Here is an 18638-nt window from a genome sequence, read left to right on the forward strand (position 1 = left end):
ACCCGTCCCGTCGCATTAACTCCATGGCAGGGCAAGCGACGCCTTTAGTAGGCGAAGCGGGCGTCGTTTCACCTCTGCCATGATGACCACGTCAAAAAAGGTGCGCCACACCGTTTAAATTCATATCCTTTTCCTCTTCCCCTTTCTCTTTCTTGCTACAGGGACCGGGAAAGGGGATATTTCGAAAGGGATCCTTCTCCGTGAAGGAAGCGGGCCCCGAGCCCTCCTACTGATCAGGGGTTCGAAGGCTGGCCCCTCGGAAGGGTTCGACAGCCGCCCCAGAGCACACGGGCTTCGAGCTCATTACTGATCAGGGGTTCGAAGGCTGGCCCCTCGAAAGGGTTCGACAGCCGCCCCAGAGCACTCGGGATCCGCGCCCACTACTGATCAGGGGTTCGAAGGCTGGCCCCTCAGAAGGGTTCGACAGCCGCCCCAGAGCACGTAGAGTGAGGGATGACTCTAGGTACGTCCGATACATGGCCGAGGCTCGGGCTATGCTCCCGAGGTACCCTAGGACATTTCCGAGACCAGCAAGAGCGATTTTGTAACGGAATCCCATCAGAGGGAGGCATCGAGCCCTCAGACCCTATCGAATGGGTCCGGGTCCGGCAAATCACCTGCAGGTACTTTTGGAGCGCGCCTCTGGGCCACTAGCCGACCCTTATCGAACGGGGCACGTGTGTCCACTCGGATCACCCGTTAGCAACTCACTGGAGACACCATGTTCAGCGCCCTCCGAGGGCAACATGGCGCTTTCCCCCCCCTTCCTCCTTGCAGAAAGGCGACGAAGGGGCGTATGATAAAAGTCGAGACAGTCCTTGATCGTCCTCTCGCTCCGTGAAGAGGCTCGGGGGCTGCTCTCGCAAACCCGGCTACGGCCAAACCATTGACAGCGTCAACACACCAGCCTAAAAACTCGGAACCTGACCATGCACTCGGGCTACGATCAGGTCGCATGAGGGAACAACCAGGTCGGCCAAGGCGTCACGAAAGGCATTAAGTCCTCAGAGGAGTCAAACCACTCCTCCGAGGTCTCGGGGGCTACACCCGGCGGGTGCGCTCGCGCGCACCAACCGGAACAAAGTGTAACCGAGAAAGGCCGGTCCCCTTGCAAAAAAGTGCGACAAAGCCTCCAAGCGAGTACCAACACTCCCTTTGAGGCTCGGGGGCTACTGTCGGGTACCGTAATTAGGGGTACCCCCAACAGTCCTAAACACGGCTGGTAACCACAATCAGCACAAGCTGCAGAGACTGATGGGCGCAATTCAGGTCAAGGCTTCGTCTACTCAAGGGACGCGATCTCGCCTCGCCCAAGCCCAGCCTCGGGCGGGAACAGTAGTCCCAGGCGAATTCATGCCTCGCCCGAGGGCCTCCTCAAGCAATGGGCGCACCCTCGACTCGCTCGAAGCCCAGCTCGGACAGACTTCGTTGTGAAGCAACCTTGGCCAAATCGCCTCACCAGCCGACTGTATCGCAGGCGCATTCAATGCGAGGATCGCCTGACGCCTTATCCTGACACACGTGCCTCAGTCGGCAAGGTCGAAGTGACCGCATTCACTTTGCCCTTCCACTGACCGACCTGACAGGAAATAGCGCCGCTCGCCCCGCTCCGACTGCTGTGCCACCCGCCAGAGTGAGGCTGGCAACAGCCAAGTTCAGCCTCAGGCGCAACAGGAAGCTCCGCCTCGCCCGACCCCAGGGCTCGGCCTCAACCTCGGCCTCAGGAGGAGGACTCCGCCTCGCCCTACCCCAGGGCTCGGCCTCAGCCTCGGCCTCGGAGGGTGGTCTCCGCCTCGCCCGACCCCAGGGCTCGGCCTCAACCTCGACCTCGAGAGGAATCGCGTCCTCGCCCGACCTCGGCCTCAGGAGGAGTCTCCGCCTCGCCCGACCTTGGGCTCGGACCGACCGCGCCACAGGGGATACATCATTACCCTACCCCTAGCTAGCTCAGGCTACAGGGGAACAAGACCGGCGTCCCATCCAGGCTCGCCCCAGTAACAAGTAATGATGGCTCCCCGCGTGCGTCCATGACGACGGCGGTTCTCAGCCCCCTACGGAAGCAAGGAGACGTCAGCAAGGTCCCAGCAGCCCCGACAGCTGTGCTTCTACAGGGCTCAAGCGCTCCTGCTACAGCCACGACACCGCGTACACAGGGCTCTAGCACCTCTCCGACAGCCACGTTGGCATGTACACAGCGCTCTGGCACCTCTCTGTCGGACACGTTAGCGCATAGCTACACCCCCATTGTACACCTGGACCCTCTCCTTGCACCTATAAAATGAAGGTCCAGGGCCCTCATGCGGGAGGGTCGCGCGGGAGGACGGGCTGACGAACAGGCTCGCTCCCTCTCCCTCGCGAACGCTTGTAACCCCTACTGCAAGCGCATCCCCCTGGCGCAGGATAACACGAGCCGCGTTTTCCCCCTTGTGTTCCATCTCGCGCCAACCCATCTGGGCTGGGACACGCAGCGACAATTTTACTCCTCGGTCCAGGGACCCCCGGGGTCGAAACGCGCCCCATTGAATTCAAGGGTATTCAAATGAATACCCATTGTTTTTGGTAAAAGAATTTCAATATATATACATGTATATAGTGTATATACATGGAAAATAAAAAATGAATCAAATAAATAAAGGAATTATGTTAATTTGGACTAAAATATCTCCTTCCTACCTCTCATACCTAACTAATCCAATCGTTTGTTGTGGACCATGAAGCCCAACGAACGACAAAGCCCACCTCAGTACCTCACGACAAAAAAAATCCCCAAACCCTATTGTTGTCGCACCATGGTAGAGCCACCAGATGCGCCAGCCACCAAGTCGTGGTCACACCTTGCAGCCCCATGCACGTGCCATGGAGACACCAGCACCTCCGTTGAGACATCGTGGTTCCGCGACACAACTAGCTGCCTAGACTTGACCGACTAACTATCATTGTGTGTCCATCGTCCGAGGCTTCAATCCACCGTAGTCAGGGCGTCACCGCGTGCCAGGATAGGCAACCAGGGGCAAGGTCTCATCGTGCCAATGTCCAAGCCTACCTAGCTAGTGGCCACCCGACCTGGCCTCCCCTGCTTTGGTGTTTGCAGTACTAGACTGCAGATGGGGCATTAGCGATTGGAAAATGCCAAAGAGGACAAGCAGCCAGCTAGCAACTGAGCAACAACCAACAGATGCATTTAGATTTAAAACTTTTGAAATAGTTGTATAAAATTTGAGTTTAGTAGACTAGTTATTGAATCAGTTATGACCATAGCGTGTGTGCTTAATTATAGGTTATACATATAATTAACTATATATGTCGATATACATATTTTAATCTTCCAAAAAATCATCCTATAAAAAATTTCGAATACCCACCCTCTAAATTCTGGGCCCGCCACTGCGACACGGTCCTTTGCCGAGCAAAGACTTTCGCCGAGTGTTTTCCTGTGCCGAGAGTCCTGCTCTCGGTAAACGCAGTCATTACTAAAAGTGGAACCTTGTCGAGTGCGGCACTCGACAAAGACTTGCCCGATAGAAAGCACTCGACAAAGAGCAGGATTCCGGTAGTAGAGGCATCTCAGGTGTTTGTGTCTACTTCATCTTGATTCATGTTATATGAAATGGCATTGAGGAGATCTGAAAGGCCGGTCTTACGGCCGCTGCCTCCCAGTTTCCTAGATATGATGAGTCTGTGCTTGTCATCTAGGAGCGGGATGGTACGTAGTAGCATGATGTGATTCGGCGAAAGGTTCTCTGAGCCATATATATACTCAGGATTCTATCTTCTTATATATTTGGTGTTTTTTGGCTTTGGTTGACGGATCCCTTCAGGCTTCAAGTCCTTTAAAAATGGATCTCTTGCTAATAATCTAATCCACTTCTTCGGTTCTTCCCTTGAAAGTCTTGGCTTGGCTGTCAAATTAAATGGCCATTTAGCACTGTGTCTCATAGTGGGATGTAGCATTTACCCGTTGTCTGAAAAAAAAAACTGAGAACCAGATCTGTTCAACGTGTGAATTAAAACACCAGTGCAGAGCAGGAACATTATTTGGTAGTTCCAAATGCAAAGAGGAAAGCAGCACTGCGTCCGTCTTTGATGGACTACAGTGTTCCATCTGCTAGTTCTGCCGGCTTGCTTTTCCTTTTGCTCGAAAACATATATATTTGTTGTGCTTGTCAGGGTAACTGCCCGGTGGCCTGGCTGTGAGTGGTTCTTCCTTGGTTTGATGGTGACGGCGTGCTAAGGTGGTGATGTGCACAACAAGCACGTTTCATCCGTGATCTGATCGCAGTCTCTTTGCTGCTGCGTGATGTTCGGGGCGTCCTGAAGTGGTTCGGGCTCGTGTTGCCTGATACGGTTAGATGCTAGCTGCTTGATTCATCAGTGGCGCGCTTTGCCTGCTGATGCCGGCGTGCAGATCGAGATCAAAGTGACGGCGAGAGGTGCCCGGCGTCGCAGGGCAAACCACATCGTCCATCTACGTGGCCACGCGATGATTACACTCCCTAGCTGCACGGCTGTTTATATACAAATCTTAAATGAGACAGTGACCTGTATAAATGTTGTTTCCCTCCAAAACTTTGCCTTGCCTTGCCCTGCGCTGCATGCCATCCATGTCCAGTCCATCGTCTTCGTCGTCGCCGTTCCAGCAGATCTCACGATCCCAAAACTACTGCATCTCACCCCCTTTCTTTCGAGAACTCTATAAAGCAGCACCTGAACACGGGAAATCCCCTCGCTCGTGTCTCAGCTACTGTGGCCACTCATTTGCCAGCAAGTGGCATTATATATATTCGTTCCTCCGGCCGACGGCCAGTACGTACGTAGGCGCCGACGAGCTAGGTCTCGCCGCCGCCGCCTCGCTCGCGGTAGAGAAAGAGAGAGAGAGAAACAGATCGAGATATAGAACGAGAAATTTTAATAAAGAGAGGCGAGCTAGCTATCTAGGTAGAGAGAGGCCGGGCCGGCCGCGCGGGGGCGGGCAAGCAAGATAGAGGCCGGGAGCGTGCGCAGGAAGCTGATGAGGCTGCTGTCGTTCGTGCCCTGCGGCTGCCGTGCTGGACCCATCGACGACGCGCCGCCCACGGACCACCACGCCACCGCGAGGAACCGCAGGATCGTCGGGAGGAGGGCAACCGCCGCCAGGTCCTCCGCCTCTGCGGCGCACTGGCGCCCCTCGCTCGGGGACATCTACGAGGACTACAGCGCCGACGCGGCCAGTAATAAGGCCGGCGACGGCGGGCCGGCGAGGGGCAGGAAAGCGGCGTCCTGGGACGTCGCCCGGGTGCTGCCCCGCGCGCACAGCGATGAATACCGGTATGTATGTCACTGTGTCTGTGTACCATGTTCACGCGAGTCCTAACCTAATAATGCTTGGTGTATTCCTAACTCCGAGAACATGTTGCGTGCATACACAGGCACCTTGAGCGCGCGTCGTCCATGCCAGCGTTCGCGCCGATGGCCTTCCTTTTCTGATCACGTCGTCGGCGGCCGCCAGCCCTCGACGACGATGAAGTACTGCGGGAAGCATATATATACAGATTACTGTCGACGTATTGTAGAACCAATGATATATATGCATGCATATGCACATCCATCAGGCCGGAATAAATCTATGCATGCTTTTGTGTGTGTGACGTACGTGTCTATGTATATGTGATGATTTGGATGAGCTAGCTAGAGTCGTGAACGTACATGCCATGTACATAATTACTAGTATAGTTATAGTAATTAATAATACTAGCTATATAGCTAATAGATATCGAAATCTCTCTAGCTATTCGATCAAGTCGCTCGGCTTGGACGTGTGTGTACATGCACTAGTCACTCGCGCGCGCCAGCGCGCGCATGTAAGCAACGTAATGTGTATAAGAATAATATTATATAAATATTTTTAATAAAAATAATTTAATTGAAATAGATGATAAATATGCAAATTTGCTGTAATAATTTTCTGGCATATATCGATGATTGATAGAAATAAAAAAATTTATTCAATTTAAGGTTGTAAAAGTGAAGTACTAATGATAGAGTATCGATAATTGAGATATATACATACATGCATAGATAGAAAAGAATGTGTGATGTAGCTAGGAATAAAAGAAACATAAGTCTGGCATAATATTTATGTGACAAACACTGTATTATTACATATTTATATCTAAACAGATTGCCAGTGTATAGTAGCAAAATATGGCTGCCACATATTTACATCTAAGTAGGTTGTTTATAACTACATAGTAGCATAGTATATATCTAAGCAGATTGATCATCAGTGCATTATAGCAAACGATGGTTGCCACCTATTTACATCTAAGTAGTTTGTTCATGACTACATAGTGAGAAAAGATAGTTTGAAGTTGCTGATGTATTATTTATTTGATGGAGTGATCATGGAGTCTTGGTAGCATCGCTGTCATTGAAAGTGCAGCTTGAATCAAGCTCTTTGCGTCTACAATAGAGAACAGAGAACAAAAGTTAAATATTTACTAGTTAGGTGCCCGTGCGTTGCGACGGCACACAATCACGGAAACAGGCTTTCGGACATAATTAGCGCTACCTTCTTTGTTCCACCAATGCAAACAAAGTCTATGGTTGGATACCAAGTATGACAGCATGGTAGTAATATCGAATTCCAGGTTGTTAGTAGTGTTTAGAGTGTGCACCCCTCGCAAAATAGCATATGAATATACACTCACAATCTCAAATCCATCTTGAATTAACATGCGAACAAATAGATAGACATTTGAAGCATGATCTTGTTTATCCTGCAGTAGCTACATGGTATCGATCATCTATATGATCACTAAGAACAGGTATTCGTAAAACTTTTCTCCAAGAAGAGCACACTGTGGTAAAGGTTTGCGCAGCCCACATTTGATCTCCTCGACGTAGCAATTGGGGCAAGTATATTCAGCTTGTCCTCCATCATTCCTTCTTCCATTAAATAGAGCACACATTTGATGTTGCTAGCATTCACATTTGTCACTTTGAACCCACTGCAGAATGCATGATTCAAAAATGTTTAGCACAAAAGAAAAATATTTCAAACGTTTGAGCTTTTATGACACTACTGTATCAATGGAACTGAAGAACTTACTCATTCTTCGCCTTCGGAAATGTTTGATTCCATATATACCACACCAGGAGCATCAAAAAGGTACAGAGGAAAAGGGTACTGAAGCATCCAAGGAGACACCAACCGTACCACCTTGATGTGAGGGTAGGGAACTTTTCACTCTTGCTCTTAGCATTTGCATGAGTAATGGACCTTCTTCTGTGTAATAAGAAAAAAAGATATGCACAAGTTAGCGATACTGTCAAGTTTTCTTTATGATATTATGGGCTTCCTTTTTGACCATGGCTGATAAGAATCAGAGGACCTATCGTGATGTCTATGTGGATGTAGGATGTAATTCACAAAACATAGAGCTTATGTGAAAGACCGAATGTGCTAAGACCAACTCTATTCTAAGCTTATCTTATTAACATCTAAGAAGACCAGGTCACAGCAACAAACTGTACCATAAGTAACAAGTTCATTCAACATACATCAATATTTACTTGAAGTTCAGTATTTACCTCTGGAGCTGAAACTACCTTAGGTCGATCACATGTTCTCTATCTTCTTGGATCCATCACCATTAGCTCTACCACCAGCAGCTCTTAAACTATTGAACATGGTAGACAAGTTAGGTAGCACCATGGTAGTGTATAACAAGTGCTCAACTGAATTGACTTGAGACCACAAACAAGGAGAAGGGAAGGCCTAGGTAGCACTAACACAAATGGATGGGAAGATGGGATGTAAGGTCCATCTCCAATGGCGTGCACGTCACCCAGGACAACTACATTGGTGCACAGGAACACGAAAAGCCCCACGAACAAAACAAGTGGCAATAATGTTAATTGGTCCAATTCTGCTAGCAAGTGTCTAAATTAATTCAGATCAGAAGAGGGAGGGAGCTAATGACAGTTGTGGGTTACCAGTAACATGGTAAAAGAGCTGACATCGTATCTAAAGTTGTGCAGGTAAAGAATGAAGTATCGACCTTTTGTACTTTTACATGTAAAGGCAGGTCTCCTTGAACCACCCTAGCTGCAAAAAGAATGGGAGAAGTCAATGCATAGTGCCATACTGCCATCAAATGCATCAGAGTTAGGTAAAATCAGAATTGATACCTGAATACCTCTAAACATACGCCATGAGATTTTACAATCTAAGGACCAGATGTCCTCTTAAAATTTAAGGAGCAGATGACATCCTAAAATTTAAGGACCAGATCAATTAATAGTCGGATAAAGTCCAAATCCAAAAAAAGATGTAACCCATTGGTTTGATTAGCTATACTTTTCAGCTCAAGTGAACAATATTCACGAATGATGAAAAAATAGAAAACATAGTATAGCATATAAGCAAGCTAGATTCTTGAATTGACGCAGCACCTACACCTCCCATGGTACCATTCCACCCCTTCCCACTCTGCTCTCACTGATGTGGCTGTGGAGCTACATGCATTCGTTATCATTATATGTTTCTTGCCGCGGTGTATAGTTAAACATATTCATACACACCTAACTAAACAAATTCATATAGTTAAACATAGAATATTTTCTTACCATTTTTATACACCTAACAACCATACTATCCTCATTCACCATATGAAACATGGTATCAATAATTATATCCTCATTTTAAAAAAGAAAATTGTGAAACATGGTATCAATAATTCTAAAAAACACGAACTGTAATAAGGATAAAAAAATTTACTTGGAGCAATATAACCATATGAGAGCAATTGCAGACATACACTGTGATGCGCCATAGTAATACATTCAGTCACCAGGTATGTGCACCTCCCATGGTACGAAGTGTATGTGCACGAAGTCAGTAGCCTCAGCCGCGTTCCGGAACCTACTGTCAGGGAAGAAGCGGAGACTCTGGACGGCGCCGATGCAGCCTGTGTACCACACAAACGATTTTCTAATTACTTTTGGTGCAGTCACTTTAGCCCTGCGCCCATTCCACTCTTAGAAAGCATAGAGGACTGCTGATCTAATTGGTGCTTCAAAGAAATACTTCATATTGATACTTGTAATACCATAGTACAATGCCAATCTAAATGGTGCTTCAAAGAAATACTTCATATTGATACTTATAATACCATAGTACAATGCCAGTGTGTTGCGACGGCACATAAAACCATATTCATCTCAATCACAGAGCTCTGATTCAGAGATACATGGCTACAAAATACATATGTTGCATTCGTCTCAGTCATAGATCTGATTCAAATCTAAATGGCTACAAACTACAGATCAATTTTCAAGTGACAAGTTCATAAATAAGATTATACTTGGAATCAAGCAAATGTGGCATCAGATGGCTCATTCATCACGCTAGAACTGACAATATCTGGTCGACTGAACCAGATGCCAAAACTTTGATGGAAAGGCTTGATCACAATGTATGACCATTGCCATTGCTCAATCAACACGAAAATTAGAATAAATATATGATAAAAATACGAACATATGTGCACTTGTTCAACGAAATGTTTTTATACAAATAAACTGCAAACCACTACAATCCTCGTAGCGATTAGATTTCTAGTGGAGAGCGGAATAAACATACAATGTACTGAAAGTGGGAAAATGACAATCAATATTATATTTAAAAACCCAAACATAAAGAGAAGCGATAAAACTTGCATTTCCAAAAAATACTGACCGAGAATCCATCTCTTTATTTTCATAAGTGGTTGCATTGGCCACTAAACCTATAGAAAAATAACAATGATTGGTTGTGTTTGTGTTAAGTCTTAGAGAACTAACAAGTGAGTGAGTATATAGTTATATTACACAATGCAATAAAACCAAGGCTGAGAGCTTGCCAATTATTTGGATAGGAGGATTGGGACCCAAATTTTTAGGATTTCCTATTATCCTAAAAAATCATCAACCAAGTGCCCCTTATACTACAGCTAGAACAAACTACATAGTTCAGTTAAAACAAAAAAGGTAAGTTATTCAACAGAATAAAAATCCTAATAAGCAAAGAGGGGATAACAAACACAAACTAAGATTCTGACTCCCTAAGATACAGTGTGACAGTGATAAGAAAGTTTGTGTCACACTGGGTGTAACTAAACAAAGGATAGGATACAGAGATGTAGGGATGTAGGCCATAATCATCCATGTCACACAGTGGCGGATCTAGGATCCCCTCAAGCCCCGGGACAAATTTTATTATCAAAAGTATAATAAAAAGTAACATAGTTCAAAAGCTACAATAAAACATTACATAAGATAGGTAACATATGAAAGACGTCGTCATGGATTCACTCGTTGTTATCAATTGTTCCAAATATAGAGGTACAACCTACTAAAATTTATTAAAAAAACTTAAAGACAATAAATAGACAAGTAAGATAATGTAAAATAATTTTTAGAACAACATTTTTGCAAATACTATTTGAACAAGTTTTTTGTAAATACCAGTGCCTGATCGTCTGCTTCCCGCTCCTCAGCCGCCCCTGGTCGGCTCACACCACCTGTTGGGTTATCAATTCATAAATAAATAGAGCCCAAAGGAAAGAACAAACTCAGCAAAAACAATATTTCTTCAAAATTACTTACAGATGATTCAATTGACTCAAGCCTCCTTCAAGCTTTGATCGTTTGTATCCAAGCACCTTTCAAGAATAGAACTCCAATACAATTGGATAATACCACCAGTTATGTTGCTGTCTCCAGCACCAGCACCAACACACACTTCATTTCTGTCATTTATTTCACACTGCGCAGGAGGTTTCATAGTACTCTCAATAGTAAGTTGGCTTTCAGCATCTCTGAGATACTCGTAGAGGTTTTGAGGTCATTGGATCTAAACATGTGGATTAATTTTACTTATTTTTTCAAACGGAAAATAACTACTAAAAGAAGATGAAAGTACAAAATGACATACCTTGAATCATAATCAACCTCAGAAGAGGGTGTTGTCTCTATGAGATTCAACCTATCCTTTTGTAGCATAAATTTAGGCTTCGCAATAAGTATGTATCCCAAAGTCTGAATGCACAGGAGAGAAGCAGCATTCATAGTTCATAAGAAATACATTCTGGGTTGTTGAATGCTTGACTACAAATATTTAACAATGTTTCATATCATAAAAACAGTTCAAGCCATATGTAGTGACCACATTAATCAGTATGCAATTTTACAACAATGCAAGAACTGAACACAGGAAACATAAATTTTAAATAATGAAGCATTGCAAGAACTGAACACAGAAACATTCAGCAAGATGAAACACAATCTATTAGTTAGTGCCTAATTACTTTGATGCCCAAACTTTTGCCAGATGTGTCTGACCAATTCTGGTTGTAGTAACTCCTCCATCACTTTTCATTCCCATGAGTGATTATAGCTGGCTGAACAATAAAAAGGCCAGTAGTAGCATTGCAAGAAGAATATAGAGGCAGCGACAGATAACACTTCACAAAAAATAGTGGAAAGAGTTTATGCTTGCATGCGAAAAAATGTTTTAGTTTCACAAAAATGGTGGAAATAACACTGGTCATAAGATGAAATAGTTCCACTAACTGGAGACTGAAAATAGCACTGATCACAACTAAATAATTTCCATTTTCACAAAAAATGGTGGAAATAACACTAATCACACAAACTAAATAGTTTCAGTTTGAAGACGGAAAATAACATTGTAAACAAGAATTAAAAGGATTTCAGTTACCTTATAGAAATTACTTGCGTGATCACATTTATATGCACATACTTGCTACTGTAGAATCAATTTCCAAAAAAATTACAGATCCATCTGTTAACCGTTCCCAACAATTCAATAAGAAACCAAAGAAGGATTAAGTGTTAGGAAACAAAGCAAGTCTCAGGCTCTCCAGTGCTTTGTTTCCCATCAGCCAAAGCATCTGCAGTAATCCAATCGATACATGGGCCATTGCTCCTATTCACAGCAAGAAACTTCTCGTCGGAACTGAGAAGATGGATCAAAGCAGAGGAACCCATCAGTATCTCACAACCAATAATCAAGTGGAAAAAGAGTTCAATGGCCATTTGTTACCTGATAGTAAGATCCTTAATCGATGTTTTAGTATCGATTTCTGTGAGAACAGACCCCATGGTAGGCTAGTTGAAAACTCTTAAATGCCCATCCTACAAAGGAATATAAAGAAACAAACATGTCAATAACCATAAGATTTCAGTGACATAACAGAAGCTCCAAGAGAAAGAAGAAAAATGCATATGAACCATCCAATGTCAAATGCCTTCTGTTTCTCTTTTGATTCCACATACTGACCAATCCAAATGAAAACTTCACCATGTGTGTCAAGTATCATCATGTCTTCAGTTAACAAATCATCTTGGGAAAAGTTGAAGATCTCAGTAACCTGAATAAGCCCATAAAATCAGATGCCAATTTTTGCAAAACAAAATATAGATATAAGAAGAGCAAGTGTAAGAGGATCGACCTCCAGTCTCCCTGGTTAATGGCAATAATTATAGCATAAACAAAACGACTGTGCGACGAACCACAAGCATCACCTGTCGGGACTGTATAATTATAATAAATCCAGGGTGACCGTTAGCCAAATGTCAACATGTAATTCAGGTTGAGCGGATACAGCTAATTTGGTTGCATGTGGGGGTGCAGCATCGCAGAGCCAAGCATCACAGGACTAACTGCTTGCAAAAAAAAATTACAGATGTCAACATGTGGTTACACATACTTCTTGAACAGTGGCAGGTCACCCTGGATTTATTATAATTATACAGTCCCGTGGGTAGCAGAAGGGCAGGCCTGCACCTCGTGTAGGACTCCATGATTGAATTTCTGAGGTCAGTGGGGAGGAAATTTCAAGGCGGATGTTGAAAAACCCAATAGCTCAACGACACAATGGAGAATCTGCTGAGAAGACCTTGAAATGCTGCTCCGCCACGAAGCCCATCGCTCGGAATGAGAGCTCCGTTGGCGACTTGTCGCCGTGGTCCTGGAGCTGATGACCATGGGGCAGCAGTCCGCGGCGTAGAGTGGTGGACCTGCTCCGGGCCGCGTCCCCTGCTGCAGCGTCTCCGCACCAGGAGCTCGCGGCCGACATCCTCCGCTGCTGCGGCTGCGTCATCGACGCGCTCAGGGCCGCCGCCGCCAGGACGAGGAGATCTCGCGGGCGGGCGCCACATGCGAGCGAGGGGAGGTTGGGCGTGGGAGGACGCCAGGACGAGGAGATCTCGCGGGCGGGCGAGATGTCGGCGGCGGGGATGGCTGGTGGGAGGATGGGGCGGTGACGCGGTGTGATGTGCGGGGGCATGACGGCGCGGAGGGGAGATCGCGGTGAGGAGGTGGACCCATATGCGAGCGAGGGCAGGATGAGCGTGGGAGGGCGCCGGGACGAGGAGATCTCGCAGGCGGACGAGATTTCCGCGGCGAGGACGACCGGTGGGAGGACGGGGCTGTGATGTGCGGGGCGGGGGCATGCGTAGACCGGGGAAGCGAGCGCCGTGGCGAGCATCGCGGACGCAGGGCAGAGAGGGAGATGGATGGCGGCGGTTGCGCGGGGGCGGGCGGGGGCACGACCTCGCATCTCCAACCTCGGGGGCGGGGATCGGGCGGTGGGATCGGACGACTGGCGGCGGTGGGGGATCGAGCGGCTGGCGATCAAACGGTTGAAATTGCAGAACAATGGAATGGACGGATGAGGTTGCAGGATGGCAGAACGGCAGAACGGCAGACTACTATTACACTCTTAATAGGTAGTATAGATAAAACTAAATGGCATGTAATAGGATATTACTTTCCTAATAAATAAGAGAAAATGTATTTTAGTACTTATTGGCAAATTGTAAGCATGATAATTATATTTTTTTATTTGAGAACTTATGTTTGAAGTATTATTGCAACAGGAAAATTAACAATTTTTTTGTAAGGAGAGACAATAAAATTTTTAAGCTATATAATATAAAGAAATCTGGTTTGCAAAAAACAATAAAAGACTTGTGTAGTAGCATAAGCTGGTACTTTCAAGTTGATTTGGTGAACATGCTGATTCTTAACATATAAGTGGTAGTAAAATAGTTGTTAGGATATATTAGTAGTGAAGAATGTAACGACATGAACTTGTAGTAGTAAACAGTAAGCAGAATTAGTTTCTAAGACTATTATACCTAAATAAATTTTAGTGATGCTATGTACAAAGCTTATTGTCTCATAGACCGTTGTTGTTTATGTAAGAAGTGATATAAAGAATGGTATCTTACTTATGAAAGCATGTACATACTTAATCACAAAGTTGCTAATGAAGATTCATATTCATATTAGAAAAAAATGTACAGCAACATTAGGTAGGAATTATTGGAGGAAATTAAACTCAGGTAAGTATATGGCATTGAATAAATGGTAACTGGATAGCAGGGTCGATATCAATATCTGTTGCATCAAAATAAAGCTATACTAAAATGAGATGAGGTTGTTCTTTTGGAGAATAGGCTAGAGAAGTATTCATGTATGATCGGTAGAAGAGATGTTAAAGTACTGACGTTAGGTAGTAAGAAGATGAGAGATCTGCAGTGCCATCAGTAGTACTTAGATGAATAAAAAGGAAGCGTAATAAGAAAGAAATGAAAAGCAACACTACCATATTTCTAGTAACATAATACATATTGTTATTAAATAATTAATATTGAGAAGATCTAGTTTTGCATTTAAAATCATTAATGAACAGAGAGGGGAAGATTAGAGCTTCCCTATGTACATATTGTTATTATAATTGGATTTGTATTTGAGCAGTTTTATTGGAAGTATTGTTGTAATAGAGAAAATAACAGTTGTTTGGTAAGGAGGGACAATAAGATTTATAGTTATATAATAGAAGCAAATCTTGTTTGTAAAAAACAATTAAAGACTACTTTCATGTGTCTAGCATTATCTACTTTTTTGGCTAGTAATTAGGCAGTGTACATAGGTATGATTGTTTTGAAAGGTATGAGCTAAAGTTGGTAGAGCAAACCTTTTTGTGGAGATTCAAAAGTAGCTTTTGTAGGATTAGAGTCCTCTAAAGTTTTTTCTGGCATCTGTTAAGTAAAAATGAATGTATGTATTAATGTTTTTTTATAGATAGTTTCATTTTAGTAGTACCATCCGAGCTTTTATTAGAGACTTACCTGTGGCGCCTTTTGTTTTGAAAAGTCATCCTTTTCCAAAGCAGAGGTTTGTGAGCTAAGATACGTTAGCACACACTTGGCCTACATGCAGCAATTGTAATGGTTTTTTATAAACATATGTAATACAATGGAAAAATATATAGAGAGAAAATTGAAAGGGATTTTTTAATCTAAAAATATATTTATGCACATTATACTTTACATGAGGTGGTGAGTTGGTTGTCAGATTTGACATTGCTGTAGATGGAGACTTGTGTTCTTTAGCTGTGAGTTGCATTGGAGTGTTTGGATAGGTAATGTCCACATTTCCTTGTATTTGTGGCAGTAAAGAGTCTCTTCCATATGTTGCTAGAATTGATCTGATAAGGAATATCTTGCTATGGCCTCCATAAGATTCATTGTCGTAAGTGACAACAAATGTAAATTTGAGGGAGACAATAGCTGCAATATCCGGTGGAGTTATTTCTGGATCTGCTGCAGAAGCTAAGAGTGAAGCTGATGATTTTCCAACAATTTTTGTAGCGACATTTTCGAAGCAGAACATATTTGCTTCAGCGGTTCCATCAGATGCAATAAAACTTAATCTATATCTACATAATTGTGAGCATATGAGAAAAAAGTAATAAGGGTAATTAGTGTCTTTCAACAATTTATGAGCATTGTATGTAACATGGATGAAGCATCTAGGTATTAATAGAGAATATTAAGTCTAGTGAAGGTCAAATATGTGTCAGATAGTGATTGTCTTTATGATAGTAAATTAGAGAGTATGTAATTGTATTTTTAAGCTTTGTAGGTAAATTATATATAGTATGTTGAATTTGAAGAAGAATCTCGTAAAGGTTTTTACATGTACCAGCAAGAAATCTAGATGACACAAAACCGAAAATTCAGATTTAAAAAATACAACAATGGAAAATAGACCATATACAATGGATATCTCAAACCATTCTTAAGTTCATATGCACAAACAAAGTGTTAGATATGCACAAAGTCTGAAAACTACAATCTATTACATGTAAATTTTGCTGCTAATGAATGCTCGTTGATCAAAGATTGCACAACATAGTGGGAAAAAGAGCATTGTTCGGATAGAGTAGATTTGTTTCTGAAATTGTAGTAAGAATGTTTTGTAGGTACCTGAAACAGTAGTCAATGGATCCACATTCGCGACATTGCATTGTCTTACGGTTCATTGCTGGTTTCTTTGGACATTTGGTGCATGGTGGATACCACCATTTATTTTTTTCAGAAATTCGAACAATAGTCACAGTGCATTCACAACCTTCTTTCTGAAAAAATAAACGAAATTTAATTTAGGTACCAATTTAAATTCATGGCATTATTGTTGTATCTTGTAGAATATATAAGTTACCGGTATAGTGTAGGGATCAAATTCTAGTAGTTCTTTGGTAGTTTTGTGTTGACATTTTGGGACGTCAAATGGAACAATGTCGTCATTTGTAAGCAACGGCAATTGTAGTACCATTTCTTGTGTTGAAATCCTTTGACACAGAAGAAAAATATTAATTGTGAACAATGTTAATTGAACTTCAATTGTACATTTCTAATATGGTAATGTGCAGTAACTATAAAATATTTGATGCAAGGAAGAAAATATTAATTGTGAACAATGTTAATTGAACTTCAATTGTACATTTCTAATATGGTAATGTGCAGTAACTATAAAATATTTGATGCAAGGAATGTGGTAAGTATTAAATTTGTGTATAGGCTAGAATATAAAGGTAGGAAACCTGTTATAGTATGGTTGAGCCTCTTCAATGGTTGGATTGAAGTACCAATGGCAAGCTGCTCCACCATTGAGAACTATGTCACCTATATAGACGTAGAAAACATGGTAAGTAATGTTATGTGATGGATGCGGGTAGTAATATTGAATAAGTAAAATGGTTTGATAAGTAATGAAAATAGAGACCTTGATATTCTTTTGGTAAACATCCGACAAATAGAACTACAATTGGATTTAGCAGTGAATGCATGGACAAATATGTGATAAGGTACTATAGATTAAAAAATGAACGTCTTGTTTATAGGTAATGCAGCAAGTACACATAATATTTAGAGTAAATGTACAAAGCAATGGATAGTTATGCAAAGAAGAAATACGTAATAGTACCACTACTGGGAAAAAGTTTTATTGGAGGACACTATTAGGAAAAGGATTGTGTAATCAAATGTATCTTGATGAAACATTTTTTCCTTGAGCAAATACTTAAAATTTTATGAAGCCCGTGCTTCTAAACCGAAGATTATAATTTACTGTCAAATTAATAATGACAAAGCAGTAAGCAGTAAATGCACGGTCGATTATATAGTGAGGTAATTTAAATACAAAAAAAATATAATCGCCATTGACAATATGAAAGCACAAAACCCTAATAGTGAGAGCAGATAGACATATGTATTTGGGAAATGTAACTGAATGGACGACTAATACTTGCATTGGGAAGTTACCAAGTGCGTGAAGATAGACATACCTCCGATGGGTAAAAGAAATATGTATTTGCAAACCCTAATAGTGAGGAACGGACGACCAATACTTGCATTGAGAAGTTACCAAGTGCGAGCAAATAGACAGACATCCGTTGGGTAAAAGACATATGTATTTGCAAACCCTAATAATGAGAACACTCAAGTGCAAGCAGATAGACGAAGATCTGATGGGGAAAAGACATTTATGTATTTGTGAACCCTACAGCCAGGACACTCGGATGTATGATACTCTGTTTGGGGAAAATAAATTTGTACCTGACGGACGCGGCGTGGAGCAGCGACAACTCGCGGTTGGTAACGCCGGAGCCTGGAGCGATGGAGTCGGGATCTTGAAGGACGCAACAGTGCAGTGCGAAGACGCACGGTCGCGGAGACAGCGAGACTCGAAGGTCGCAGCGGTGGAGCGGGGAGCCGGAACCAGGATGGACGCGCGGCCACGGAGACGGCCACAGCCAGATGGGAGGCAGCGACGTGGTTTGCAGTCGCGAGCCGGCTGATTTATTCGCCGTCTGGAAGCCTCTGGTAGCGGCTAGCGGCTATAGAAAAAAAAGCACGCGGAACGGCGGAAGGCAGAGTGGAGGGAATAGTAGTGGATTTGGACGGTTGGATTTGGAATACTGCAGAGCTAAGATACGTTAGCACACACTTGGCCTACATGCAGCAATTGTAATGGTTTTTTATAAACAGATGTAATACAATGGAAAAATATATAGAGAGAAAATTGAAAGGGATTTTTTTATCTAAAAATATATTTATGCACATTATACTTTACATGAGGTGGTGAGTTGGTTGTCAGATTTGACATTGCTGTAGATGGAGACTTGTGTTCTTTAGCTGTGAGTTGCATTGGAGTGTTTGGATAGGTAATGTCCACATTTCCTTGTATTTGTGGCAGTAAAGAGTCTCTTCCATATGTTGCTAGAATTGATCTGATAAGGAAT

At 43.1% G+C, this 18638-nt stretch overlaps 2 protein-coding genes and 1 long non-coding RNA gene across 4 annotated transcripts; 1 reads left to right on the forward strand and 2 right to left on the reverse strand.

Moving 5' to 3' along the window:
• Positions 1–4725: 4725 nt before the first annotated feature.
• On the forward strand, positions 4726–5743 carry LOC100277873 (uncharacterized). The gene is made up of 2 exons (NM_001373981.1): positions 4726–5304; positions 5406–5743. The coding sequence occupies exons 1-2, from the start codon at positions 5009–5011 to the stop codon at positions 5461–5463; spliced, it is 354 nt and encodes a 117-aa protein (NP_001360910.1). The 5' UTR covers positions 4726–5008; the 3' UTR covers positions 5464–5743.
• Positions 5744–6687: 944 nt separating this feature from the next.
• Positions 6688–13119, reverse strand: LOC103653104 (uncharacterized). Of its 2 annotated transcripts, none has more exons than XR_002268693.3 (13): positions 12495–13119; positions 12323–12413; positions 12086–12177; positions 11741–11998; positions 10955–11058; positions 10627–10873; positions 10486–10541; positions 8799–8948; positions 8170–8252; positions 7772–8086; positions 7570–7658; positions 7088–7264; positions 6688–6986 (listed from the first exon to the last, which is right to left on the reverse strand). It is a non-coding gene; the product is annotated as an uncharacterized lncRNA (long non-coding RNA). The 2 variants fall into 2 exon arrangements; XR_002268694.2 differs by having other exon boundaries at positions 8040–8086; positions 12495–13116.
• A 540-nt stretch (positions 13120–13659) lies between these two features.
• On the reverse strand, positions 13660–18201 carry LOC103626298 (uncharacterized). Its single transcript, XM_023302261.2, has 7 exons — positions 17953–18201; positions 16938–17019; positions 16556–16685; positions 16321–16472; positions 15383–15770; positions 15181–15261; positions 13660–15090 (listed from the first exon to the last, which is right to left on the reverse strand). The coding sequence occupies exons 3-7, from the start codon at positions 16667–16669 to the stop codon at positions 15007–15009; spliced, it is 819 nt and encodes a 272-aa protein (XP_023158029.1). The 5' UTR covers positions 16670–16685; positions 16938–17019; positions 17953–18201; the 3' UTR covers positions 13660–15006.
• Between the last annotated feature and the right edge of the window lie 437 nt (positions 18202–18638).

This window comes from Zea mays, chromosome 4 (assembly GCF_902167145.1).
Source record: "Zea mays cultivar B73 chromosome 4, Zm-B73-REFERENCE-NAM-5.0, whole genome shotgun sequence".
Taxonomy (NCBI): domain Eukaryota; kingdom Viridiplantae; phylum Streptophyta; class Magnoliopsida; order Poales; family Poaceae; genus Zea; species Zea mays.